Below are 26,787 nucleotides of genomic sequence, written 5' to 3' on the forward strand. Positions count from 1 at the left end.
ATAATATATTCCTAGCACTAATTATTTCAATTAACATTAAATCCAAATCTTCGCAATATAATAATATATAAATTTAACAATACATAATATAGCAAAAAAGGGTAGTTACCATCTCTCTCACAGTTAGTTTAGAGCCCATTAATGGCGGACTCACAGTGCTTCACCCATCAAACCCACCTCTAATTTCAAGTTTCTCTTCACTTCTTGTAAGTTCTTGATTTTCTTGGTCAACCCTTTTGTTTTCTTGTGTATTTTTACTGTTAATTTATATGTATCTGCACTTGTATGTATCTTTATTGAGGTTTATAACATGGGTTGTGATTAAAGTTGATAACTTTTGATTAATTGAAATTGTAATTACTGCATGTAGTAGTTAACATGAGTTTCTTTGTTCAAGAATTAGGATTGAGGGGTGATTTGAATTTATGGTTATTTGTTTTGAGTGGGAATTTTAATTTTAATTTTAATTCATTGGTTCTTGTTTGATTCTTTTTTGTTAATTGTTGATTTTTGCGAACAACATTGTTTAATTGATCATTTTGTGCAGAAAAGAATTGATTTTTTTGCCTTCCCTCATTGTCCGGGCTCCTTCTCGGGTTTTTTTGGATTTCTTACTGTTTATGTTATATTTATGTATTTGAATAAAAGATGAATGAGGAAAGTGAAAGAAAAAATGTCAAGGGTTTAAGCTAAATGAAGTCGAAGGTTTATTGAAGCGAAGCACGATAGAGACTCTTGAATAAATATATAGGATATATAGTGTTACCATTCGAATTCATGATGAACAAAGATCAAGTAGTCTGTAGTTGACTAAAGACCTGCTTTCATGATAATAAAAGAAACTCGAATAGTAATGACATTATATAGTTTTCATTCGTTAAACGTCTTCATTTTCTTAAAGATTCTTATAAATCTTCTTCGTAGTTTGTACAATCGAGTTTTTTGCTGATTAGAATTAATTCAAAAAGTCCTGAAGAAAAAGAATTAATTCAGAAATTAAGTCGCATATGGTCAAAAGTAGACCATTATTGAGTTCTTGTAGAATAGCCCAAAAATCATGGTAAAAACTGCTGTGCGTTTCCTACTTATCAGCGCATAAGATAATGGCTGGAGCCCGGAATATTAAGCACAAATCTAACGTTTTGCAGGGGTTTAAGCTTAAGCAAGAGCTTTTGCATGCTTTTTACACCCTATGATTAGATTTGGTTTGACATCTTTGATTCTCAGTATCACTGGTTTATGCCTTTATTTGTCAAGATGATGTTGACAACAGAAAAAGAAGTCCTAGATTTTGCAGTTCAAGGATTTTTTAGTTTGTTTGAAAGAGCTAAATTTTTTGAAAGTTTATTAAAATTGTTTACACTAAAGGTAACTAGTCAACTAATACCGCCTTATATGATAGGTGGTTAGTTGCTGGCTAAGTTCACGGCTATGATAGTGGTAGTAAGCGGACTTGATTAGTTTACATGGAACAAGACAGGGACATTTTAAAGTAAAAAAAACACCCCCAAATAAATATTAAGATAGCTTATAAGCAAACATACAGAAATCTCTAAGTAGGGGCTATGGCCTCTAGACTTTTGAAGTCAGCTTAACCAACAGACATTGACATTCATGATCCCATTGCCCATAGGTCAGTTCTTCACCACCACCACTGTCATCCAAGCACATCATTAGATACCAGATGTTGCAGTTGCTTCGCTTGTGTTCTCTTCACACAGAGCTCATTTTTGTTGTATCCTGAAGATTGTTCCTTTTTTGATTAATTTCTCTTCACAATTCAAATAATTAAAACCGTTAATTTCTTGTCGTCTCTTATCCTAATGGAGAACTCTTGAATCTGTTGTTAAAATTTCATTGATCAAAGTTTATCCATAGATCGTGTAATTATCAATATTGCATCTTGTAGGAATAAATTTTAGAAAAATGGCTAGAGTATGATTTTTCTCAACAATTAATATAGTGCTCTGATGTTTGTAACAAAATGAAACCCTGTATTGTGCACCTCACTGATTGTTTTTCTGTTACTCTGTAATTAATATAGTGCTCTGATGTTTGTAACAAAATGAAACCCTGTATTGTCACCTCACTGATTTGTTTTTCTGTTACTCTGTTTGAAGCAGCTAACAATAATTATATTAAAGTTTATACAACTAACAATTTAAGTTTATAAATCCAACATTACTACAATTAATATTGCAGCATTACAATGTTGCTAGTCAGTTCCTGACTTCCTGGGCAATCGCTGGTGTTATATTGTTCAATTTAAGTAAAAATTTTGATGTCCCTTATTCATTTCTGGCTTTCGTGCATTAATATGTATTGTTCACGTCAAGATGGGTTTGCTTATGGCCATATTTTTTTGGTTTAATAGTGGCTATGATTCTTTACAATGATGACACACAATTCTATTTTAAGATCTAGATGGAAACAACTTCTTTTCTATTGGATTGGTTATATTGTCAACCATGTATAATCATTAAAATGATATCGTACGTTCAAGACTTGCAGAAATTCATTTTTCTGAATTCAAAAGTATAACTAAGAAAACGTAATAGACATAATATAGAAGAGGTTGAATCAGTGATTTAATTTAATTATGTATTAATTTCCTTATTTCCAGGTTACCACAACTTAAATTGAAGATATACTACAGGTTTAGTGGGTACAAGATGAGTGGTAGTGGCCATAGACGCACTTCCAAGTGGGATTCGGAGGAAGTGTCTCGTCATTTTCCTAAAGATCGTATTGCCTCTGGGTCTGATAGACCGGGTAATAGAGAGTCACAACCTAGGTGGCACTCTAGAGAAGGAAATTATAGAGTGGCGAGAGACTCTTTAAATGATACAATGGAATGGGATGGGGAGAGCAACATGTCTCCTGGTCTTGATGATTGGAGGCAACAGAAACGCAAGTACTCCTTTGAAAGCAGTCGAGGAAGATCGCACAGGTTCAATATCACTCTTGATCATGACATCTCATGAATGTAGTTTTTTTTAATCTTACTGCATGATAAGTTGATTAATAGAGTAAATACTGATACAAAAGACTTAAGAGGACAACTGTCCGTGATTTATGTGGGATTAGTACATACAGAGATATATTCCTTAATTCTGTCCTCTCTGATGCTTATTTTATCCTAAAATTCTTAACATTGTAGTAATTTTTTACCATCAGCTTGTAGGTTTATCGCTTAGTACCTCAGGTATATTGATTATATAAAGAAAGAGTAGTAAGCAACAGATCTAATATCGTTTATCTGTCACTAAGTATCTCTGTTCAACTAACTCACTTTATCAGCTGGTTAAAGCTCTAATCTTTTTCTATTTCTCTCCAGAAGCCGAAGCCGAAGCCGAAGCAAGAGTCCAGGACATCGTTCAGAACGACCTAGTTTAAATGACAGATTGGGTCGAGTTGCATCTTTTGATCATAGAAATCACGAGCCTTGTAGAAGTGGTACTATTCCCTGCAAGTTCTTCGCTTCTGGAAACTGTCGCAATGGAAAATCTTGTCGGTTTTCTCATGATGACCAGACACGTGACAGTTATAACAAATATGAACTAAATGACTACAGACAAGGTGTGGATAGTCGGGCAAATATGGATCCACTAAGAGAAGGTTCAAAATGGAGTGGATCTGCTTCAGATTACAATCTGCCAAAGCGTCCTGGGAATAGAAATGAATTCTATGGTGAACAGAAGGCTATGAGAAGTTCTGTGGATGACAGTGCTCCAAGAGATAGCAGATTTATGGCTCATCGGATTGATATTGATGAAGTGACCAAAAATAACCGAAGTGATGATTTTAGGTTGACAACACACAGTAGTTCCGGGATGGGTGCCTCCATGTCGAGAGGCACTGTTATGCGTGGTGTTGATATTGAAGGATCTTCTAACCATACTGAAGACAGGTTACTGACCCTGGCCAGGACAGCCGGAAAACCTGAGGTTCTGGATACAGTAACATCCGAAGCAACACCGTCAAACCAGTGCCTTATGAGCACTGAGCAGTTCTCAGACCTTACCCGTTCATTGGCCCAACTTCTTGAAGATGGAAAACAGCTTCCAGAAATTTATGCAGCCTTGAATGCTTCAAATGCGCTTGGATTCATGCAGTCTTCTGCTGCTGATCCTGATGGTGTCCCAGCTTCGTCATCCAGTCAATATGATCCTGTAAATGATAGCATGGAGCTGATAAAGTCTGTAATTAGTAGTGAGCAACCAGATGAGATTGCACTCCCATCACACGAGCAACCTGATGAAAATGCACTTCCATCACAGTTGCCTCTTAGTGGTGAGCCAAGTGGTGATGGTTCACATAGGACTCCCTGCAAGGATGTTGAGCTGAATGATAATGGCCATCAGTCAACTGAAAAACATCAATTTGATGACTGTGAGAATGAAAAACATGGCACGGTGAAGGCTGAGGAAAAGAAAGAAGTGCAAGACGGAAGTAAATTATCAGATAGTGAGGGAGATGACAAGGCTGATGAGAAAAAGAAAAACAGTGATGGAAAGAGCCTCCGTGCTTTCAAGTTTGCTCTTGCTGAGTTTGTGAAGGAGCTCTTGAAGCCCACTTGGAAGGCAGGGCAAATCAACAAAGAAGCCCACAAAACTATCGTAAAGAAAGTGGTAGATAAAGTGACATCTAGTGTCCAGGGAAGTCATATACCTCAGACGCAAGAAAAAATAGACAGCTATTTGTCAGCATATAAGCCAAAGCTCTTAAAACTCGTACAGGTATGTGCTGTACTGCTTTATTTATTTAAGCTCCCTTCATTCTTTTCCATTCACGTTTTGAAGAGGATGACAAGTTTCAGAAAAAATGGTTTGCTTATATATAAGTATAGATGAGTTCTAATCTGATATTTTGGGGGCTTGTATTCTTTCCCCACTCTTCTGTTCTTGTTATAGTAAACATTACCTTGTCGAAATTTAATAAATGTTACGCGCTTATGCCGCTTATATACCAATAAAATCTTGACTACCATTTGACATGGGTGTTTTGTAGTTGATTTCTGTTTTAGTTCTTATATGTGTACACAAAATATCAGGATTCCTGCTCTCGATTAATGCCTTCAGTTTCGTTCCTGGTCATAACTGGTTTCATTCTCGTTCACAACTAGTAAAATTATAAGGTATCACTCGAGAAAGAACTTTTAGTTGTTTATGTTTTCTTTTAACAAGGCATGAGTAAAATAAATATTAAAAAGCCTTTTGAGTTGTGAGACTTGTGGTCCATGCAGAGTCATGGTTTATGTATTTTGTAGTTGGATTATACTTAAATATTTGTAGTTCTAGCTTCCTTATATATAGATCAGTGAGTAATTACTATTATGTAATACTTTTCTTTTACTTGACATGTTAAAGCAAACGATTCAAAATACCCAGAGTCTAACTGCTTCCCGAGTTGCTTTTTTGACGGTGACATACTGTACATATTTTGAACCAAATTACCTCTGTAATGTTCTGATAACATTATTGGTTCACAAGCTTTTATGTGAAACTGGATAATTAAGTTTCTTACTCTTTTTCGATTTCTTTTTTGCAGGCATATGCGGACAAAGTTCAGAAAGAGAATCCGAAGGTAGCATGAAAGTTTGAAGTTATTTTGCAATATTAGCTTGAATGCTGGTCTTTTAATATTAGCAGCTTCTGTCTACCAGCAAACTCCTTTTAATTTTTTACCCCCCCACACATTTCTAAAACTTATATAGCAGCTAAAAGCATTGCATTAGACTTTTCTAGACGATGGATATTTTTTATAAGCCGATGTTCTGAATGCTTATAAAGGTTTGAGAGCTTTTCTCCAAGTTGTGCTACATCTCATGTTTTGAAGAAACTGTTGAAACTTGAAAGGCTTATGGTCAATATCTTGTACTGTGGTTGTACTGTGGAATAATCAAATAAGTAGCTTAGAAATTGAAAAATGTATGAATTTTTGAATTTATTTTTCAACTTAGAAGTGCTTTGTCAGATACCAAACAAATACTCAAACATAGATGCACATATACTCTGCCATAGTGCTGTAATTCGAGATGAGCGGGATCAGGTATTCAATTAATGAGTTGGAGTTTGGGTATTTTAAATGAGTTGAGTCAATCGTTTAAGTTAAAAGACCTCAAATATTTGATCGAACTTAACTCGTTTAATAGACGAGTCGGGTTTACTCGTGAGTTTAACCCGACGTTTAATAGACGAGTCGGGTTTACTCGTGAGTTAATCAAGTCGGGTTTAGACGAGTCGGGCTGAGTATAGGCTCGCAAACTCAACAATCAAAAAATAAAAATTATTAAAATTCAGTAATCATAAAAATACAACGTAAATATTATTATAAATTTTAAACGAGTTCGAGTTCAAATCGAGGCAAATCGAATTTTCGAGTTTAAGTAGTAATCAAGTTTAGTATGTACTCGTCTTAGCTCATTTAATTAAACGAGTTTGAATTGGTGTTCGAGTTCGGCTCACAAAAAAATCGAGCCTAGGCGAACTGAGTTAAGTTAAACGAGTTCGAGCAGCTTTACTCTGTCTTATCCCTAATTGTTACTTGGATGTACATACTATATATATTTAATTGGTGTTCGAGTTCGGCTCACAAAGAAATCGAGGCTAGCCGAAGTGAGTTAAGTTAAACGAGTTCGAGCAGTTCGACTTGAATTGCAGTTTTACTCTGTCTTATCGTCCGTTCTTGTGCGAAGACGAATTTTGATCTTCAAACCCTATTGACAAGCATAATAAAGCAATTACATCGACTTAAAAATCACACAAACATTGTCCTACACTTGACAAACGTGATAAAATGAAGAATCTTTTCATTCAGTGAATCAACAAATTTGCAGTACCATGACTCGTGAGAAACCAATCAAACAAACCTAGTTGAACAATCTTCAACAACTTCACATCAATCTCTTCACATCTGTGTGCGTGTCAGTGTAAACATTAATAGCGAAGAGAACTATAAATCTAACACGCATTGTCTTGTTTGCTGCATGTACTCTTATTATCTGTTTGTAGGGTTTGGCAAAGAGAGTGAAGATTTTGTAGGGTTTTTTTATCAAAACATGTTACATGGATCAACAATTTTTTTGTCATTAATTCTTCCAAGGGCCATTTAATAAAAAAGCAATCTGTACACTCCTTAATTGATGAATGCATGCATTTCAATTTTCAACTAAAAGTCATCCATTTTTACACATACCTCTATATAACTTAGCTACAATTAGGTGAATTGTCAAGTACACATATATGTGTGTGTGTATGCACTATATCTAGTGAGGAGGTGAGGACCATTTCATCTGCAAGCATCAATCTACACACCATTTTAGGACCTGGCAATAGAGAAGTTCACTTTTCTCTTTCTTTTTCCCTTTTGGGTGGTTTGAATTTTCTCTCACTCTCTGTCCGGGACTCTACTTGTCATTGTTGTGCAGATACTGAGGAGGAGCCGAAGTTATGAGTTTTGAATTTCAAGATGCCTATGTGTACATACATTTGTAAATCTATACTTATGCTTGTATGTGTTATGCATGTGAGTCCTGCTTCGATAAATGATTGTTGCTGTATATTTTATCATAGGCAGAATGAATATCAAAATTTTTAGCATATATTGTTTTTTAAGATCTTGATTTTTCAGTTGAAAATGGATAAAAATATTTATTAAATCCTAACTAACATCAAAATATTGATAATTTTTAATTTTGAAATCTTGGTTCTACTTAAACCTATCAAATATTACTCCTTCTATCCCATTTATTTCTATACACTTTTCTACGTCCCAATTAATTTTATACATTCCAACACTTGCAAAAAATAGTAAAAGTTTTATAATATAAAAATAACTACATTCACTACTTTTTTCAATTACACTAACTTTATACATTAAATATTAATTAGTTTCAACAGTTTACCCATTTTTCTTATTTTTTCCCATAATATTTCACTTTTTCTTAATTTTAATACCGAAGTCAAATATATCCATTCTACCGGGAAAGAAGGAGTATATGTTAGAATATATAGATGTGTACGTGCGCGTTTAATATTGCGTTTGAGATAGCGCTACGAGAATGAGATGTTTAGATCTCAAACTCTTTCAACAACTTTTACTTTATATATGAAAATTCTTGATAAAGTGCTTCTTCCGGCCGGCCTTAATAACGACATCAATCTTTTATATATGTGAAGCTTTTATATGCATGTAATTCTAGGTTTACTAATGTGATTTCTTTATGTTTATTGTCGGGTGCAAAATACGACGTCGTAATAACATGCGCAGAGATGCTCACTGTTTTGTTCACAAATAAAAAACTGTTTGTGTTACATTGGATTAATTATCAACTAAATTTGCAGAAGGATTGCTATGAATCTGTAGTTTCTGCTTATATTAGCTAGCTACAGACTACAGTCAAGTAGCAATATCAAGGAATAGAATGTACAGTGTATGTATGAAAAATAATATTGATCGAGTAATATATGACTAATGCATATATATATATATATAAAATTATTGATGTATAGCAGGCTGCATGTAGCTGGGATGTGTAATATACTAATATTGCTCAGTGTACATGCTAGTGAGAGGGCACTCTCAGCAGTCCAGCTAGCACCAGACTCAAAGGAACCAAAATATATAAAAATACTAGTAATTAAATAAATATAGATCAAAGAATAACAGAATGTGAAATTCGTAGACTTTTGAACACAGATACATCATAAATAGCAAAAAACTTATCTCATTATCTCACTAGTCATGATGATATAGCTAAGTTTACTTGTGTTGAATTTTTGTGAACTCTCCGGCATTTACATCTCTCTCTCTCCCCCCTGCATATACACAAGGATCTCTCTCTCTCTCTCTCTCCCCTTCCATATACACAAGGATCTCTCTCTGCAAAATACACTTGGGATCTCTCTCTGAGTCACTGTAATCTGTAAACCTAGCTTAATTATGTGTTCCAAAATCATAGCACGTACGTAAAAAATCGTGAAGCCGTACCACGTTTAATATAATCATACATAGTACGTTTAGTTATATTTTTCTTGAAAAAATTTAGTTAAACAAGAAACCTACATCGACATGTAAGATGCTTGATACATCAACATCATTGACGATCAACCTTCCGTATCACCAAAATTAGTCATTGGCTAATTAATATACAATCATCATCAAAATTCATAATTTGCTAAGAAGCTAGCCAACCTAATGTTTGAAAAATAACAGGATGATCTCACATTATAATCAATGTATAGGTTGCAAGCAAGCACATCTACCAAACTCAGTTATCGTAAGGTGTCCAAAAAATTGTATGACTATATATAAGCATTAAATTTGATTTGATGTTCATCGAACATAATAAAAATGATTAATCATTACTCTTTACATCATTAAACATCCTAATTAGATCAAAATTAACTTCTATGAAGAACCAACTGTTTAAGTTTATATCTAAAGTTACATGCAGATAACATGAATCCAAATTCGGTACATGTTTTTCTCGCAAGAGTTTAGATCTAGAGTATTTTTAAACTTTTTATGGGGTAATAATTTGTCTACATGTCATAATAAATGGTGAGAATACTGGTGATGCTATGGAGTAAATACCTATCGATCTAGAGATGTGATACCATGTCGAGCAACTATTTCCTCTACAACCTTAAGGTATCAGAGAAAAACAGATTCTTATATTAAATATGAGTATAATAATACTCAAGTTGGAATATTTTACATAAAATCTTTACTCGAATGTAGGGGTTTAAAGCCCTGGTTAATCACTAAGTGTCTGTCCACCAGTAACATGTTCAAACATCTAAAAACAATCTAGAACTAGATCTAAATGAAATAAAACTTCTAATATTATTCTCTTCGTCCCGTTGAATTGTATACGTTTGGTTTGGGCACGGAGGTTAAGAAAAAATATAATTTTATGAGAAAAAGTAGGACTTGGGTAAAATGGTAAGACAGATGTATAAAATGGACGTAGTAGAAGAAATATTGGTTGTAAGGTGGATGTAGTTATTTTTTATATTATAAAACTTTACATTCTTGGTAAGTTTTGAAATGTATAGAAATAAATGAGACACTCAGAAAGGAAAAGTGTATAGAAATGAATGAGATAAATGGAGTAGTATTTATTGGTCGATAACAAGAGCCAACAAGGTTCAAATAGGAAATGAAAATCGAAAAGGCTAAAATTCTCTTATAAGTAAAAGAGTTAATTGATATATATGGCTATGACAGTGAGTTGATTTACTTTTTTAATTACACTTTATAGAAAACAAAGAAGAAAGGTGATGCAATGTAACAGTGTATCTAGCAGAGCATAAGAACTTAAGAAGGAAGAGAAGGAAGAAATCGGTAGAAAATGAAACCTAGAATTTCAGTGCTTGAAAAATGGTCAGAAAATAATGCATGTAAAAAAAGAAAGAGAGGTGATCGAGTACGTCTATACTAGTCTAATACTCTAGGGATACGTCAAATTTTGCCAGTCTTTACTAAATGCTCTTCTCCCTTTTACCCTAAAGTACACTTTCACTATAAGAGAATGATCAAATCACAACCATTCATCCTTCACTTCCTCCCCCCTAGCTAGTACGTGGTCCTCTCCCATATATTTCCATTTTTGTTTCCTTCTAACCCCTTCTTCATCACATCATTCCCAGCTCATATCTCTCTCTCTCTCTCTCTCTCTCTCTCCCTCCCTCTTTCTGTGGCAAAATGTGGAGTTTTTTTGGGTTGGTTTTGTTTTCTTTCACTTTTCACTAAACGTATTTATGGTCGTATGCCATTCTGTCTCTGATGAAAGATTATATATGCTTACACAAGTACTCCAAGAACATAGTTTCCATAAATTCTCCCCATCTTTTTGCTTACAAATTTGACCCAAAATCACTCTATTATCTGTATACATAATGGATACCAACAGCCATAGATTCTCAAACCCTAATTGGGAACTTGAAATGGCCATTGAAGATCAACTCATCCATGATCATCATAAAATACCCTTAACTACACTCTACCCTATTCAAGACCATCATCAGCAGCTATTAACTCATCAACAACCCTCATCATCATCTTTCGTTTTCGAAAGCATGGCCAAGTACAACAACCATCATCAACTCGAACAAGTACAAGAAGAAGAAGACGAAGAAGAAGAAGAACTGGGAGCCATGAAAGAAATGATGTTCAAGATCGCGGCTATGCAACCGGTAGACATTGATCCAGCCACAATTCACAAACCTAAAAGACGAAATGTTCGAATTAGTGATGATCCTCAAAGTGTAGCCGCAAGGCATCGAAGAGAAAGAATTAGCGAAAAAATTCGAATCCTTCAAAGACTTGTTCCTGGAGGGACTAAAATGGATACTGCATCTATGTTAGAGGAAGCTGGAAGGTACATTAAGTTCTTGAAGAGGCAAATTAGACAACTTCAAACAAATCATCAACCCCAATGCAATGTTGGAACTTCAAGCTTTTCTAGTGAAGTTCAGCTTCTTCAACCTACAACAAGTCAGCAACATGTGTCCTTCAATCATGAGGTAATTAGTGATCATCATTATATATAATTAATGTGTAAGCTCTACTTGGATTCTATTAATTAGTCTTATTTGACCATGTGATATTTTTCTAATGATTATTTAAGGGGATTTTGTAAACTAAAGCAAATTATGGGGATTTGTGTGTATGTGGTATATTTTGAGAGTAGCTAAATTGATAAAGCTATTCTTACTCGTCCCCAAGATTTCGATTTTCATCGATATCGAATATTTATGTTGAACAGATACAAGTGAGTATCATTATAATGACATTATTTGGACCAATGTATTGTTTGATTTGTTTCAACATGGGATCATGTTAAAGTTTAATATATTTTGATTTAATTGGGAGAAAAGCTAAAAAGTTGTTAGGATTGTGTTGACTACAAGGGGGGGATTGGAATAATGATAACGGTTAGAGCATAAGATACGCACATCCATTCGATTCAAATAAAAATAGCAAATAATGAGACCCTTGTAAATTTGGGCTGAAAGTCTGTTTTGCCAACTCTATCCCGGGAATAAAACAGTGACGTGAGAAGAAAACTATTGAAAATGATTATCTACATCCTTATATCTCTCTGCCTTCTTGCGCATGCGTGTGCCTTCTGCACATGGATTTCGACGTATATATTTATGGATCTTTGTGGATCTTGTTTATGCAAGTTTGTACTTACATATACCGTCATGTTTTGTGCATAGAAACAGCACATATAATACTCGATTCAGTTGGATTTTTTATCATGATTGATATATATTTATAGTTCATCAATATTATTCATTTCTCCCGATTATTTGAATATTTCTGACATTGAAATGTCCGTTTTTCTTGAAATGCTATTTTTACGGAAATGAAAGGAACTATATGTTGACCTAGATCTGAACTACTAACTACACCAACTCTTGTAGTAAGTGTAAATACCAGCTGGAAAAATGATTGCCCTTGGTTCTTCTTCATAAAGATTGAGAAACTGTAGTGGAAGCTTTTTCTGCTATCTTCGATGTTACGAATACTATGTTTAGTGATTATTTGTGTGTGGTAATAAACACAACAAATGGCTGATTGTCTGAGCAAAAACAGCAACTCCTAACTTTCGAGATCTCGAAAGTTAGTTTAGAGTAGACTTTACTTTGGAGAGGTAGACTATGTAGTTAATTTAGGGTTTATACTTCTTTTTTTATAGCTAATTTAGGGTACTCTTACGTGAACACAAATTGCTCACAATTAAGCACAATATAATATTAATATACTAGCTACTTAATTAGCTAGATATTTAGTTTTTTTTACTGTAACTCACGAGTCATCTCTAGAAGCTTTACATTACTGTTTTGAGGATGTGTACTTTTAAATTTTTGGTAGAAATTCCGTGTGTATATCTAAGTTGTGAATGTTTTGAGAATGTGTACTTAGTTTTATATATACTTATTTGACGAAATATAGAAATGTGATTAGGATTTTTAAGACAACAGAATTAGGGCCTATTTGCTTAATCTGTCAATTACTTGATCATATATAGAGGACAGTCTTGCCTAAGATAACCTCACTTGCGTTTGCTATTTTATTTAGTTTTCTAGGGTATCAACTTGTATTGAGTAAGAATATGAGATATAATTGGGTTACGCGAGTTAAAATATTTGATTCGTCAGAGGTATATAATTTTTAGCATTGTTATTAGTAATTATTAATTTTAAAGAGATTATATAGAAATTAAATTTATTGTTAAATTGTATATTTTATTGCCAAAATTATGAATAAGTTTTGAAAATGTAGTATTAAAAGTTAGAGTTAAATATATATATATAGTATAATAAAAGTGAATCTTAGCCTACACCGAACACACTAGCTAGGAACACTACAAGAAATTTGGCCATTTACGACGGTTTTTTTGAACTGAAATCGTCGTAATTGAGCCATTTACGACGGAAAAAAATCGTCGTTTTTGGTCGAGTAGTAAGTTCGTTTTTTCGTCACAAGATAAAATTGCGTCACAAGTTAGGAAGAAGGGGCCCACATACTCAATAAAATAATAAATCTACTTACGACGGAAAATATCGTCGTATGTTAGTTACTTACGACTGAAAAATCGTCGGATATTTTCTTGTGGGTCCCACCTTAATAAAATATAACATAAATATACGACGCAAATTTACGTCGTAAATTAGAAACTTCCGACAGAAAAAACTGTCGTATGTTAGGAACTGGGGCCAACTTACAACAGAATATGTGATGAACGACCGTCGTAAGTTTGTATTTCGAGAATAACCAAATTCTGATTTTTTAGTTTTCAGCCATTTTCAGCTTCCAATTTAAATTCTAAACCTTTCAAAGTCTAATGCAATCACAAACTCTAAACCAAAGACATTTTTCCTAAGCATAATTCCAACAACGTATACTTTTATGATTTTATTACATCAAACGCAAAAGCAAATACAAGTTCAAAGTGGTAAGTGAAACACTCCTGAATGATAAAATAGGGATCTTTAGTGATCCATGTTACATGATACCCAAGTATCTAAAGTTACATAATTATTTCAATTTTCAAAATCCAAATGCAGGAGCACCCCATTTTAACGGTCAAGCATCAATTTGACTAGTACATCTCACTAGTGTTTAATCCTGAATTGGTGTTGAGATTATTTTAAAAATATTTTTCAATGATCCAAGCGTATGGATGTTAATAGATATATATATTAGTGATATAACCAAAATTTCATATCAAAATAATTTTATTTGGTTTGACATTTTAACAGTCGAGCATGAGTTTGACTAGTACAACTAACTAGTGTTGAATCTTGAATTAGTGTTTCGATTATTTTTAAAAAAAAATTCAACGATCCAACCGTATGGATGTCAATAGATATATATATTAGTGATATAACCAAAATTTCATATGAAAATAATTTTATTTGGTTTGCCATTTTAACGGTCAAGCATCAATTTGACTAGTACATCTCACTAGTGTTTAATCCCGAATTGGTGTAGAGATTATTTTAAAAATATTTTTCAACGATCCAACCATATGGATGTCAATAGATATATATATTAGTGATATAATCAATGTTTCATAGTAAATTATTTTATCAAAATATATAAATTTTTCTGAAATTTTTGAAATGTCACCCAAATAAATAAATGTTGACATTAATATGGTTGGATCATGAAATAATATTTTTAAAATTTGAAATTATCAAAAATCATGTGCTAATTTGAGAAAAGTCAAATTTACCGCCAAAATTTTGAGAAAAGTCAAATTTTACGCCAAAATTTTGGGGAAAAGGTTAAATTTCCCTCTTTGATAACTTACGACGAATTTTAATTTCCGTCGTAAATTGGATATTTAACTTACGACGAAATGTTCAAATCGTCGCAACTTCAAATTATTTTTATTATCCCGCCAAATTTTTTTGAAAAAAGTTAAATTTCCATCTTTGATAACTTACGACGAATTTTAATTTCCGTCGTAAATTTGACGATCCGATTTTTTCCGTCGAAAATATTTCGTTGTAAATTTAGATAAAATATTTTTTTATTCAATTTCAATTTAAAATTTTAATAAAAATAATTAACTTACGACGAAATGTTTAAATCGTCGCAACTTCAAATAATTTTCATTTATGTTTAATCATGGTGTGCATAATTTTATTAATAAAATATTTAACTTACGACGGTTTTGATTTTCGTCGTAAATATTTACGACGTTTTACTTTTTTCGTCGTAAGTTGGGCGCGCATTTTTTTCCGTCGTAATTGGCCTATTTTGTTGTAGTGGAAGCAGTTACATATCACTTAACCAGCATCTTTTAATTATACTCTTTTCACATCATTTTCTTATATCAAATAAAAAGATAACTAATTTAGAGTGAATTTATTACTTGTGAATTGATCTACTTATTTTACTCTTTTTACATTATTTACAATTATACTTAAAAAAATATTATGCTACACTTTTAAATTTATAAAAGTGATAACACTTGTGAAATATGGATGAATTTATTTTATATTTTATTTTAATATTTATAAAACTATATTTTGAAAAGAATGGGTTTGTATGGCAGGCGTTTAAGTATTTTACAAATTTATATTCTATATTTTTATTGAGTATTATTTTATTTATAGTAAATATGTTAAAATTTGCTGATATAGATATTCTTGAAAATATTTAAAATTTAGGTTTTTAATTCAAATATTTTTTTAAGGCAAACTCATAAAATAAGTATAAGTTTTCTTAACGGGATACAAGAGAGGTAAGTGAGAAAGTATAAAAAAGGTAAATTAAGGGACATAATTGCTTACTGAAAAATAGGTTATGACTTTGCGGTGAATTAGAGTGTCCATTAAGATTTACTTCTGGTATAAAATTTTATGGAGATCATTTTTTGTTGTAGAGATCTTGGATATCATTTATATTCTCCGAGTAAAAATTTTGCGTAAAAATATTGCAAAACGTATTAATTTAAGAATCATGTTCTGCTAAATATTATTATTTTATTCAAAATATGTACGGTATATATAACATTATAAAATATTTTAGTCTGCGAAACATATTTTATTTACAGAATATTTGTTCGGTTTGCAGAATATACACATTCTACTTATTAAACTTGAAAGATCTTCAATAATTTTAATAAATTAGTGATATTCGTATAATATATATACTTCACAAAAATAATATATTTATAGTATTTTGAATGCAGAACATATGTTTTCGATTAAATAGTGGTCTTCATAAAATTTTACTAAGGCCGTCTCCATAGAATTTTAAACTTTATGAGAAAAGTTTTATGGCGACCACGTTTTTATCAAAAACCTCGGAAATCACTTATATGTTCTGCAACACTACGCAACATCACTAATTCATTAAAATTGTTGAAGATCCCTTAACGGCTTATGTTATGCAGAGTTTGATAAATGTTCGGCAAACTAAACATATTTTGTATAATAAAATATTTTGTAATTTTTTTAACATGCAGTACATATATATATATATATATATAATATTCAAGATTTTGAATAAAATTATGATTTTTATAGAACATAATTCACAAAATAATACGTTTTGCAATATTTTATTGCAAGATTTTAGTTGTTACACACAAGCGGTCTCCAAGTTTTTCAACAAAAACGTGGTCTACATTGAACTTAATTCTTCTTATACATCAAATATAAAATTTAATAATTTCAAAATTAAAAATAAATATAATTTCATGCAAAAAATACTTAAAAATATTGAGATTTTAATTTTTGTGTATGTATTATGTTTTCATTCTTTTTATTTTTATTCATAAAATTATAACAATCACATTTTTATTATATTATATATTCCCTTTTTTATTTTTCAAGTTCTTGTAATTTTAATATCCTATTTAAAATATGATTAGAAGTTAAAAATAGAATCGTAATATGATTTAAACTTTCGATTCTTATTTTTCAATTTAAATTAATTTAGTTGTTGAAATTTTATATCTATAAAAACCGTTTAAATGGAACTAAATTATTTTAAACATATGATGTAGTTGTTTTTACTTAACGTTTCAGATGAAATTTAAGAAAACAGAAAAAGGGTGTGATCATAATAGTGTTTAGAATACGAATATATAATATATTCATAGATAAACTTGTCACGAATACCTTCAAATCTTGAAGACGTTAATGTGTTTTCACTTTTTTACTTGTACGCAATGCATGCTACAAAAGCAGTGTTTAAAATTCATTCGATATTGTGTTGAAATTAATAAGGGCGACACAGAAAGAACTTGAAAGTCTGCTCTGGTCCTCATCTCATCTGTACCCTAATCTTGATTTCGTGCTAACATATGAAATTTACTGCACTCACCAAGTACATTCTGTAACATTCCCTTTCGGTGTTCCTTTTTATTTATTCTATTCTATTTATTTTCTTCTTTTTCACCTACATTTTTCACCTTGTAACAGACCAGCTGTAATCGACCTCAAAGATTTCGACCATAAAACAATACAAATGATATACTTTGGAAGGGTGTGTATACGATACGATTCGATTCGGTAGCATAATATTATTTTTGATATATTAACTTTTTCCATTTTTATCCTAATTGAAAAGAGTAATAATAGTTCGTTTTTCATTTGTGGTCTAAATAAATAACTTTTTTTGATTATTTCAGGAAAAAACTATTCTATTAGTAAAAATATTATACCAGTATTGCACACATGAGCAATGAATCAGAGAGTATTTATGGCTTGGAATTCGGTTTTCTCATTTTAAATGGTGTCAAAAGTTAAAAACAACATGTTTATTATGCTTTTATTTCCATTTTTTACGGCATCGAAGAAATGTTCTATCAAGATTTTTGGATAAAAACTGGATCGTTAACATAAGTTAACCGTCGTAAATGGTCAGTTTTGTTGTTGTAGTGTTTGTAGTAACTCATTTAAAATGTTTGAAAACCGTTTCATAGTCTTATATTATATTGAAAGAACGGTTAAGGTTAAAATGGGACACGCATAGCTTAAGCAACAGCTAATGCAATTAAAAGCTCTGAACATGCACAAGATAACTATAAAAAACTGCTCTAAAACACATACAATTTGTGCAATGGGGGTTTTCTAATAATAAGATAGCTATTGTAGCATTGGTAATGTGCCCTAGCTAGTTGTGCTAAAAACAATACAAAGTTGTAAAGGCAGGATCAAAACTGCCTAAAAAACTGAATTAAAAAATGAGTTGATGGTATTTGCCTATTTGGGCTGAAGATGAGGGCTACGGCGACTCCGCTGGTAAAAAATCAAACCAAACATACTCGATACTAACACTGACGGGAGGGAAAACGTCAAATAATTTGAAATCAAATCACACCGCAATTAAAGTTATTAGTCCACATTTAGCCGTCAACATCATTAGCTCGAGGGTTTATACAATAAAAGAAGCAAAAACTAAAAGAAAGGGTGTATTTCAATACAGACCAGGACAGCCCTTAAAAATCTTAGCCTGAGGTTCAAGTTAGTAAAAGCTTAGAAGTATACACATACATGTTGGAAAACAATTTAACCCCATTTCTTAATCTATATAAATATGCATTCAAAACAGACTTACTACCACAACTTACTATCTCCTCTCTATCTTTCCTACTCTCGTTTTTCTCATTGCAATGGCTTCTACACAGAACTATGACTACAACTTCCCTTACTTTCCTCCTTATAATCCCCACTCTCCACCCAAAATCGCACCTCCTAGTAAGCCCAACACGAAACCTCCACCACCTAAGTTCCCAGCTCCACCACCGCACCATCCCTCAATGCCACCAACTCCAGCAGCAAAACCACCAAAACACTCAACTCCACCCCCATCACCAACTGTAAAGCCACCACCTCGTCCAAATCATCCCCCACCACCATCACCATCTGTAAAGCCACCACCAAGTCCAATCCATCCACCACCACCATCTCATCCTAACTATCCACCACCATCTCATCCTAGCTATCCGCCACCACCATCTCATCCTATACACCCGCCACCACCGCCTCATATTGTTCCAACTCCACCACCACCTGGACATCATTCACACACTGTCATAGTTGTCATCTTTGTATCTCTTGGAGGCATCTTTTTTCTTGCATTTCTTTCAGTTGCTTTGTTCTGCTTTCTCAAGAAAAAGAAGAAAACAGTTCAAGAAACTGATATAGTCAAAATTGATGAACACCTGACAATCAAGGAAGCTATAATACCAGGTCCACATGGTCCACAGACAGTTATACTCTCAGTCGAGGACGACATTCATATTCAGGAAGATATCAGGAAGAATGAGAGTAGTGTGGGTCACGGAGGTTCACATATGTCATCTGTACCACATCATCCTCATGTTCTCGACATGGAACCATCCACTTCTGGTAGCTCCCCTCATCACCACCTTGGCCAGAAGACTACTTAACTAAGATGCTAAACTCTTCTGGGCTAAATTTCTAATGTAACATACAGGGTACCTATTGCACTGGTCACGAGTCTACTCTTCAAATCTAAACAGGCGATCTTCATATTATTTTCTATGTTATTCAACAGTTCCGAAATATAATAAGAAATAATGTGGCACTTCATTTTCGGGATGCCTATTGTAGAATTTTAGTATCTATTGCGCAATATATATACAGATATGACTGCAAAAGTTGACTCGAACCAGACACCAATCTATTCTCCATATACAGAACTGACAAATGTGAAACTTTAGCTTGTGTAAGTAATTGTACATGAATTGCATACAAAGTTTCCTTTCCGAGGTTAAAAAAAAGTAATATAATAATACTACTATAAAATATTAAATCTGAAAGGTGCAGCTCGACTAAATAGCTGCAATCTAGTGCAGTTGCTTCTCGTTCATGTTACACAAGAAAATTGATTTGAAGGAATATTACTACAAAGGGTAGATCGACTTCTAAGATGTGAACAGAATCAGTGAAGATATACAAAAGTGTGTGGCTGACCTGTGGTCAATCAATTGCCATTGGAGTGATACGCCTCCTGGCAGGCTTGCTTTCGGCTGGTGTATTGATCAATTTTGGTGATTCTTGTTTCTGCTCAGTGGTGTCTACAACTGGCAATGGCTGTTTCACCACATTAGTTTCTTGTTTCTGCTCAGTGGTGTCTACAACTGGCAATGGCTGTTTCACCACATTAGTTTCTGCAAGCAATTTTTGGCTACCTTCACTAGTCTCAGCTAGTATTGTTTGTTTCCCAGCACTGTTTTCCGCTTCAACATCTCTGCTGTTGTCCACTTTGTGTGTAGTTTCTTCAGTCATCCTAACATCTCCAGGTTTCTTCATAGGAGTATGCTCATTGCTTGTGGCATTTTTATCCTCTAAGAAGTGTCATGGAAACAAAACGGGAGGGCCAAGAGGAATAATTAGCTGTATACTGGAAACAATTGAATCTGATAAAAAAGAAAAATATCAAAAATAAACTTCAAATTACCTGACAAACAGATGGGGGTCCCTAGCTCATCAGCGACAAATTCTACTAATGAACAGTAACCGTCCTGAGAAGATGATGCCAAATATTTGCCCGTAGGCGACCTAAAACAAACAATATATAATCCGATCAAACCCAAGGAGGTTCCTGCTTGTCAGCAAGCAAGAAAAACATAAATGCAGAGGCATGCTACAATACGTTATACGCCAAATATTATACATACCATGCAATGTCAGTTATAGCTGCATAGTGAAGTCCAGCATATACTGCTATTGGCTGAACACTTTCTGTATCATAAATGTATAAAGAGTTCAAAGTAGCAACTGCGAAAATAAAGCGATACGGAAGCTTGAAGAATGCAGCTGCACAAGTCACACACAATGATTAATTACAGTGACGCTATTGATAAAACTCCTCAAAGAGAAAGTCTTGAAAACTAGCTAACAATAAACAAATAAAAAGTTTCAAAGTAATAAATTTACATCCAGCGGTTCCACGCAGACTAAATGATTTAGGGCAGAAGCGTACTGCTACAACAGGTTTGCTTGCACTAGGGAGCAGAAGAGCTGGTCTGCATATCATAAGAATTCAAAGATGCATGAGAATTAGAGACCATTTAGCCTGACCCCTTAGAGCAAGTCCAATGCTAAAGCTAAAATGACTAAGACTAAAGAGTGCATTTTGGTGCTAAATTAGAACTTCAACTCTGATGCTAGTTTCATTTTGCAACCAAACCTTTCCAAATTTACCTAAATTTTATCTCTCCTAAATTTCATTTAAAGCAAACCAACATTCATTTCATTTTAGTTATTTAATGATGTGGCAAGTATGCTATAGCCATATATAGTCCTAAATACGTGACCAACTATTCATTTATGCATTTATAGGACTAACTATAGATATGCATTGGAGTGGTGATTTTGCAAAGTTAGTTCCATATTATAGCTATAGAACCAATATAGCTATGCATTGGACTTGCTCTTACATAGCTTTTTTCCAAATAGGCCTTCACGGATCTCTTTTGAACTAATAGTAACATATGACAAAAACACAAAGCTATTTGGGGTTGCTACCAAGTAACTAGTGTTGCAAACTAGTTACTAATGCGTAATATAAAATCATAACACAGAAATTGTTTGTCCCGAGTCTTACCTAGAAAAATCTTTTCGGGAGAAAACATAAGCAGTATTTATTGGTTCTGAAAGTGGTGAAATTTTATAGGAACCTGCAATCAGAAAATATCTTCACATCAAAAACAGTTTTTGCAATTAAATATGCAAGTGCTTTTAGCTTTCAGTAGTTGAAGGGAACACTGAATAGAGGAATTGTACTAGTGAAATTTGAAGGGGAACTGTTAGACAAAGAAGAATACTAGCTAGTTAATGTTGTAACAAAAAATTCAAATAAGAAAATAGGACCTGAGCATATATACTATATAGTCATTCTCTTGCATTAGCATAACATAGATTTATAATACAGTCTCCCAATAAATTTATTGAGTCCATTCAGACACACACTCGAGATGTGACAATCTCAAGAGGATCAAATAATTTTACATACATAAATATATATCCTTCCCGATACTCTCCATAATAATCAACATAATGCATTATTATTTATAGAAAACGTAATTTCAAATGGAAAAGAGATTTCAGACTGTAGTTACAAATTACCCGAAATAGGGTGTTACCTGCAGGCACAAGCAAAAATGATCCGTCAGGTGACCAGGATAATCTCCGGAAAAAAGATGGCAGTGTCTCGTCATGAAAAAGATGGATCTTAGCAGACTGCATTAAGTAGTAAAATTTAAACCTTAGTGAATCTATATATAATTTATTTAGTGTGAAGTAGTGAAATTAACTCTTACCTTGGAATTTTCCGCTGTTTGCTGATCCACCTTAGTAATAACATGCTGACAAACGTGATTCATCTTCTCAATTCCTTTCATTTTAGTTGGCTTATTGACACATATCCGAAGAGATCTATCAGAACTAAGTGAGGCAACATATTTGGCCAGTGGATCCCATGCCACACCTTGAACATAATGGCAATGAGCTTCCAAAATCTGATGAACAGAACCTGAAGAGAGCAGAACAAATAATTTAGCATACGTTAACAGAGCACCTCACATGCTACAGGAATGCATACCTTTGTTCATGTCCCATATTATGCAAGAATTATCTACTGATCCTGAAATTAGAAATGCCCCATCGCTAGACCACTGCAGGTCCAAGACATCCTTGCGGTGAAACCTGTCCAACAAACACTTGCCAGCTAATAAATCTAGCAACTCAACAAGCCCAGACAATATTAACTGAAAGTTCAATGCAACTTTAAAGTAAACTAAACTGCTAATTGAAAATAGACAGGCCTTACGATAACGTCTTCGAGACTTTCCATGCTTGACCAGCATCACTGGAATGTAACTTCCATAATATTAGTTCACCACCTAAAATAGTAGATCTCAATCAAATTAACTAAAAAATATATAGTTTGATCATAACTGTATATAAAAATTATCACTGCAGCGAAACAAATCATACCATCAGCACCAGAGGCAAGTTCTTCTCCTGCACAAGAGACAAAAATATTAGCTCCATGAGACACGTATAGACATTATATTCTTCCTAGTTCAATTATTATCAGATGATAAAATTTGATGATAGAAACCAGGCAAGGATCTTATTAGGTAGAAGAACAAAATAATCCTTGGGAAAAAACTGCGAATCCAATTTAGATAAGTTATGAGATTTCAGGGGAAAATAGCTCCAGAGTTCCTATAGTTGTTCCAGGTGCAACTGAATGCATATGAGTGCAGAATAAAACATACGAGGAAGATCACATTTAAAGATGGGAGTGCGGTCTATATGTAGGGGAGAACAAAATCGGGAGTATGGTCTATATGTAGCGGAGAACACAATCAATTTCTTATGGTACATGTCAACAAACAGTTGGAGATTGTGTATTTATACAGATACCCCTTCCCCAATACAGTTTGAACTACCTACGGTTATATAAGTTTATATACAGAAGAGATATTATCCGAAGAAATACCTGTCAAAAAAACAACAAAATAATGGCTACATAATTCCAACCAATAATGGTTGCATTATGTAGAGATCTTGTTTTACACATTTTGAAAAAGATAGAGAATGCCTCTGTCACAAGAAAAGGAAAATCCATTGATATAAAATACTAAAAAAACACATGCTATCAGGTTCTTGCTTTGGTGCTCAATTATTTAACTTGGTACTCCTCAAATCTGTGAACTATTAATACCTAAAAGCATGCCCTCTCTTCATTTATATAAGAAAACCAGGCTACCCATTATAAAAAATTCTACCATCTGCTTGATATTCACAAGGCCAAAACTTTAAACTTTACCATAAGCATGCAGTATAGAAACATTCACTGCATTTGATAGTTGTCATATTCAACATGCCTCTCATCAATATTCACCAGGCCAAGTGCAAAATAGAAATTTAAACTATGATAGTTATCATAGTTGTACTTGTCATTTCCCACTAATAACATTGTCTTTGACAAAACAAACAACTTTTTACCAGAAGGGGAGAATCGAAGAGCATTTACAGCAGATCCATGGTAAGAAAGACTATTATGATAAGAAGCCGAAGGGACTTTCTTTTCCCCTTCTCCTGAATTTATTAGCCAAAGCTGACAAATCAATGAAAAGAGTAGAAGATCAGTACCAAAATAACAACTGATTCAAAATATTACATAGTTGGTAAAGTTTAAATATTCCATTGGAAATCTAATCAACAATTTTTTAACACTTCTGATTAAAAATTATAAAGACAGGGTGAAGACTTTTAGCCCAACTTTTAAGTAACCACCTTCCCATCTCAGATGTAATTATAAATCATATACAATGGACATGATAATTTGTATGGTAAAATGAGATAAGAGTGTCAAGGGTGTTCAAACAAGTGACATAATTGACACTAAAACATTCTTAAATGTGCTGCAAAACTCTCTAAGTAAGTTTATATAGGAGAAAACCAGTGGTGGCATTTAGTTTCCCCAGTATCCTCTAAAACAACATATTACTCCAAGGAGTGGAGTAATACTTAAGAACATAATTCAGACCCCACTCCGGATTAACAAATTTAAATTTTGTGTCATATTATAGATATAGCACACCATTGAACATGCTCTTAAAATAATGATGTGGTGATGTCTAACCCAAATCATGAATATACATATGCATCAAAAAATCGCTTATCGATAACTTATCAATTACACCCGCAACAAATTCAACCTACTTAACAAAATCATCAATACCCTTAAAACCATTTAAACATTTTAATAATAAAAATAAACCCAGGCACAAAACTACACACACTCACACGAATTAGCAAAATCCCATCACAAATTAAGACCAAAACTACAAATTATATTAATAAAAAGCTCTCTCTCTCTCTCTCTCCCCCTCCCTCCCCCTCTCTTTCTCTGTCTCTCCCCTCTATCTCTCTCCCTCTCCCTCTCTCTCTCTTCCTCTCTCTCTCTCTCCATCTCCCTCTCTCTCTCTCCCTCCCCCCTCTCCCTCCCCCTCTCTCCCCACATACACATACTACCATAACACATTCATAATCAACATAAAATCCATAAAGACGCAGGAAAACAAAGAAAGATGAGAACTTTAAAACCTTGATATCAAAATCAGCACCACCAGTAGCAAGAAGGCCAGAAAAGGGGTGAAAATCTAGGGTTAGCACAGGCTTTGTGTCATGCCAATTGATCTGAACAGTGCCTCCTTTCATCTTTTCACTTTCTGGGTTTTATTTATCTTGCTAAATCTTGGGTATTTCAATCAAATCTAGACCCAATTGGTGTTGTATAAGAGAAATAAAGAGGGATTTAATTGGGGTTCTTGGTTTTGGCGGGAAAATTGAAGACTGAGCGGCCCCTTTTGTGTCTCAGTAGTCACTTGGCACTAGAAGAGTGTAGTATTAGTATATACGCTAAATAAATAGGCTCTATAGTATATTGTACTACCATTTTTGTAGTATGAAAATTTATAAAATGTAATTTTTTTTTTTAATTTGGTACATCCAATAAAAAATACGAATTTATAAAAAATTTATCGTGTGCCCTAAAGGTAACAAAATATTATCGACTTATTCTCTTTAATAATGATATCCCCGGTAAGAAGATCGGCATTATTGTAGAATGAGTGAAATCATAAAAAATATATAATAAAATTTAATGATTAGAACGTGTTCATAATATAAATCCTCAAAAAATAATGCACATAATATGGGTAATTTTTACCATGTCATATTATAATGTGATAAGTATTAAAATTATATTTAAATATAATTTTGTTATACTTTTAGTACGAATTCTATTTTTCTGTAATAATCGCTACTACCTAAGAGGCTAAGAGCAACTCCAAGAGATTCCCTATTTATCATCCTAAGGTGTAATATAAGGAATGAGGTTAAAAAATGTGCTCCAACAGAATCTTAGTGAGTCCTTATTCGACTAAGATCATTTCTCCATTACTTATAAATAACTAACCTACCTTTCTTCTTAGCAAGTGCTAACTTTCATTTAATAATATAATATTAGAGCACTTTCTTTCTCTCTCTATTATGTAGTATATGAAAAGTACTTTTAATAATATAATATCAAATAAGGAATCAATATAAGGAACATTGTTGGAACTCAAAGTCCTTATCAATGTTCTAAATTACTAAGATTCAATATTTTATACTATATATAAGGAATGAACTAGCACTCTATTGGAGTTGCTCTAAGACTACATATTTCTTTTAAGAATCTTAAGTTGAATATTGGTACTAGGAATCATTTCTGTTTTAAATCGTTGTAGATAAGATACTAATATTTTAATTAATCGTTTTTAACAAATACGATATAAGGTTATTTTTTGTCAAGTAATCTTGAACTTAAGTAAAGGAATGTGGCTTAAAAACTCTTCTCCAAACCAATAAAATAAAAACATAAATTCATGCACTTGATGGCCAATTCATTGTTTAGTGGTAATTCCAATTCATTGTTTAGTGGCAATTGTTGTTATGCTCTCTCCAATGTATGTCATAGCTGCTCATAAACTAGTATCTCATATTGTTAGAAATATAATCTAAACGTTATTTATATGTTTTATTATTTGTCTTAATAATTGTTAATGTCGGTGTATACACGTTAAAACAGGAGAATTAGTAGTTGGTTGCTAGATTATAGGAAGTAGTTCTCAATAAGTGGCTTGATAATAGGAGTCTTATGCATAGTAGTCCTGATTGTTACTTTTTATATATTGTACTTTGCATATTCAGCTGGTTA

General features: G+C 33.0%; 4 protein-coding genes across 5 annotated transcripts; 3 read left to right on the plus strand and 1 right to left on the minus strand.

The window, feature by feature from the left end:
• Positions 1 to 66: 66 nt before the first annotated feature.
• Positions 67 to 5,961, plus strand: LOC141672251 (uncharacterized). 2 transcript variants are annotated; one of them, XM_074478807.1, is made up of 4 exons: positions 67 to 206; positions 2,624 to 2,950; positions 3,338 to 4,739; positions 5,551 to 5,960. In XM_074478807.1, the coding sequence occupies exons 2-4, from the start codon at positions 2,673 to 2,675 to the stop codon at positions 5,593 to 5,595; spliced, it is 1,725 nt and encodes a 574-aa protein (XP_074334908.1). In that variant the 5' UTR covers positions 67 to 206; positions 2,624 to 2,672; the 3' UTR covers positions 5,596 to 5,960. The 2 variants fall into 2 exon arrangements, with proteins under 2 accessions (XP_074334908.1, XP_074334909.1); XM_074478808.1 differs by having other exon boundaries at positions 72 to 206; positions 2,657 to 2,950; positions 5,551 to 5,961.
• Positions 5,962 to 11,084: 5,123 nt separating this feature from the next.
• LOC141674833 (transcription factor HEC3-like) lies at positions 11,085 to 11,647 on the plus strand. Its single transcript, XM_074481536.1, has 2 exons — positions 11,085 to 11,531; positions 11,636 to 11,647. Exons 1-2 carry the CDS (start codon positions 11,085 to 11,087, stop codon positions 11,645 to 11,647), a joined length of 459 nt encoding a protein of 152 aa, XP_074337637.1.
• A 6,938-nt stretch (positions 11,648 to 18,585) lies between these two features.
• On the plus strand, positions 18,586 to 19,599 carry LOC141672984 (uncharacterized). The gene has a single exon (XM_074479694.1). The coding sequence runs from the start codon at positions 18,653 to 18,655 to the stop codon at positions 19,430 to 19,432; it is 780 nt and encodes a 259-aa protein (XP_074335795.1). The 5' UTR covers positions 18,586 to 18,652; the 3' UTR covers positions 19,433 to 19,599.
• Positions 19,600 to 19,820: 221 nt separating this feature from the next.
• On the minus strand, positions 19,821 to 25,410 carry LOC141672983 (chromatin assembly factor 1 subunit FAS2). Its single transcript, XM_074479693.1, has 12 exons — positions 25,131 to 25,410; positions 24,027 to 24,138; positions 23,007 to 23,033; positions 22,840 to 22,912; positions 22,612 to 22,715; positions 22,331 to 22,542; positions 22,154 to 22,250; positions 21,616 to 21,688; positions 20,946 to 21,034; positions 20,687 to 20,825; positions 20,467 to 20,567; positions 19,821 to 20,353 (listed from the first exon to the last, which is right to left on the minus strand). The coding sequence occupies exons 1-12, from the start codon at positions 25,242 to 25,244 to the stop codon at positions 19,986 to 19,988; spliced, it is 1,509 nt and encodes a 502-aa protein (XP_074335794.1). The 5' UTR covers positions 25,245 to 25,410; the 3' UTR covers positions 19,821 to 19,985.
• Positions 25,411 to 26,787: the final 1,377 nt, after the last annotated feature.

This window comes from Apium graveolens, chromosome 7, assembly GCF_009905375.1.
Source record: "Apium graveolens cultivar Ventura chromosome 7, ASM990537v1, whole genome shotgun sequence".
Taxonomy (NCBI): domain Eukaryota; kingdom Viridiplantae; phylum Streptophyta; class Magnoliopsida; order Apiales; family Apiaceae; genus Apium; species Apium graveolens.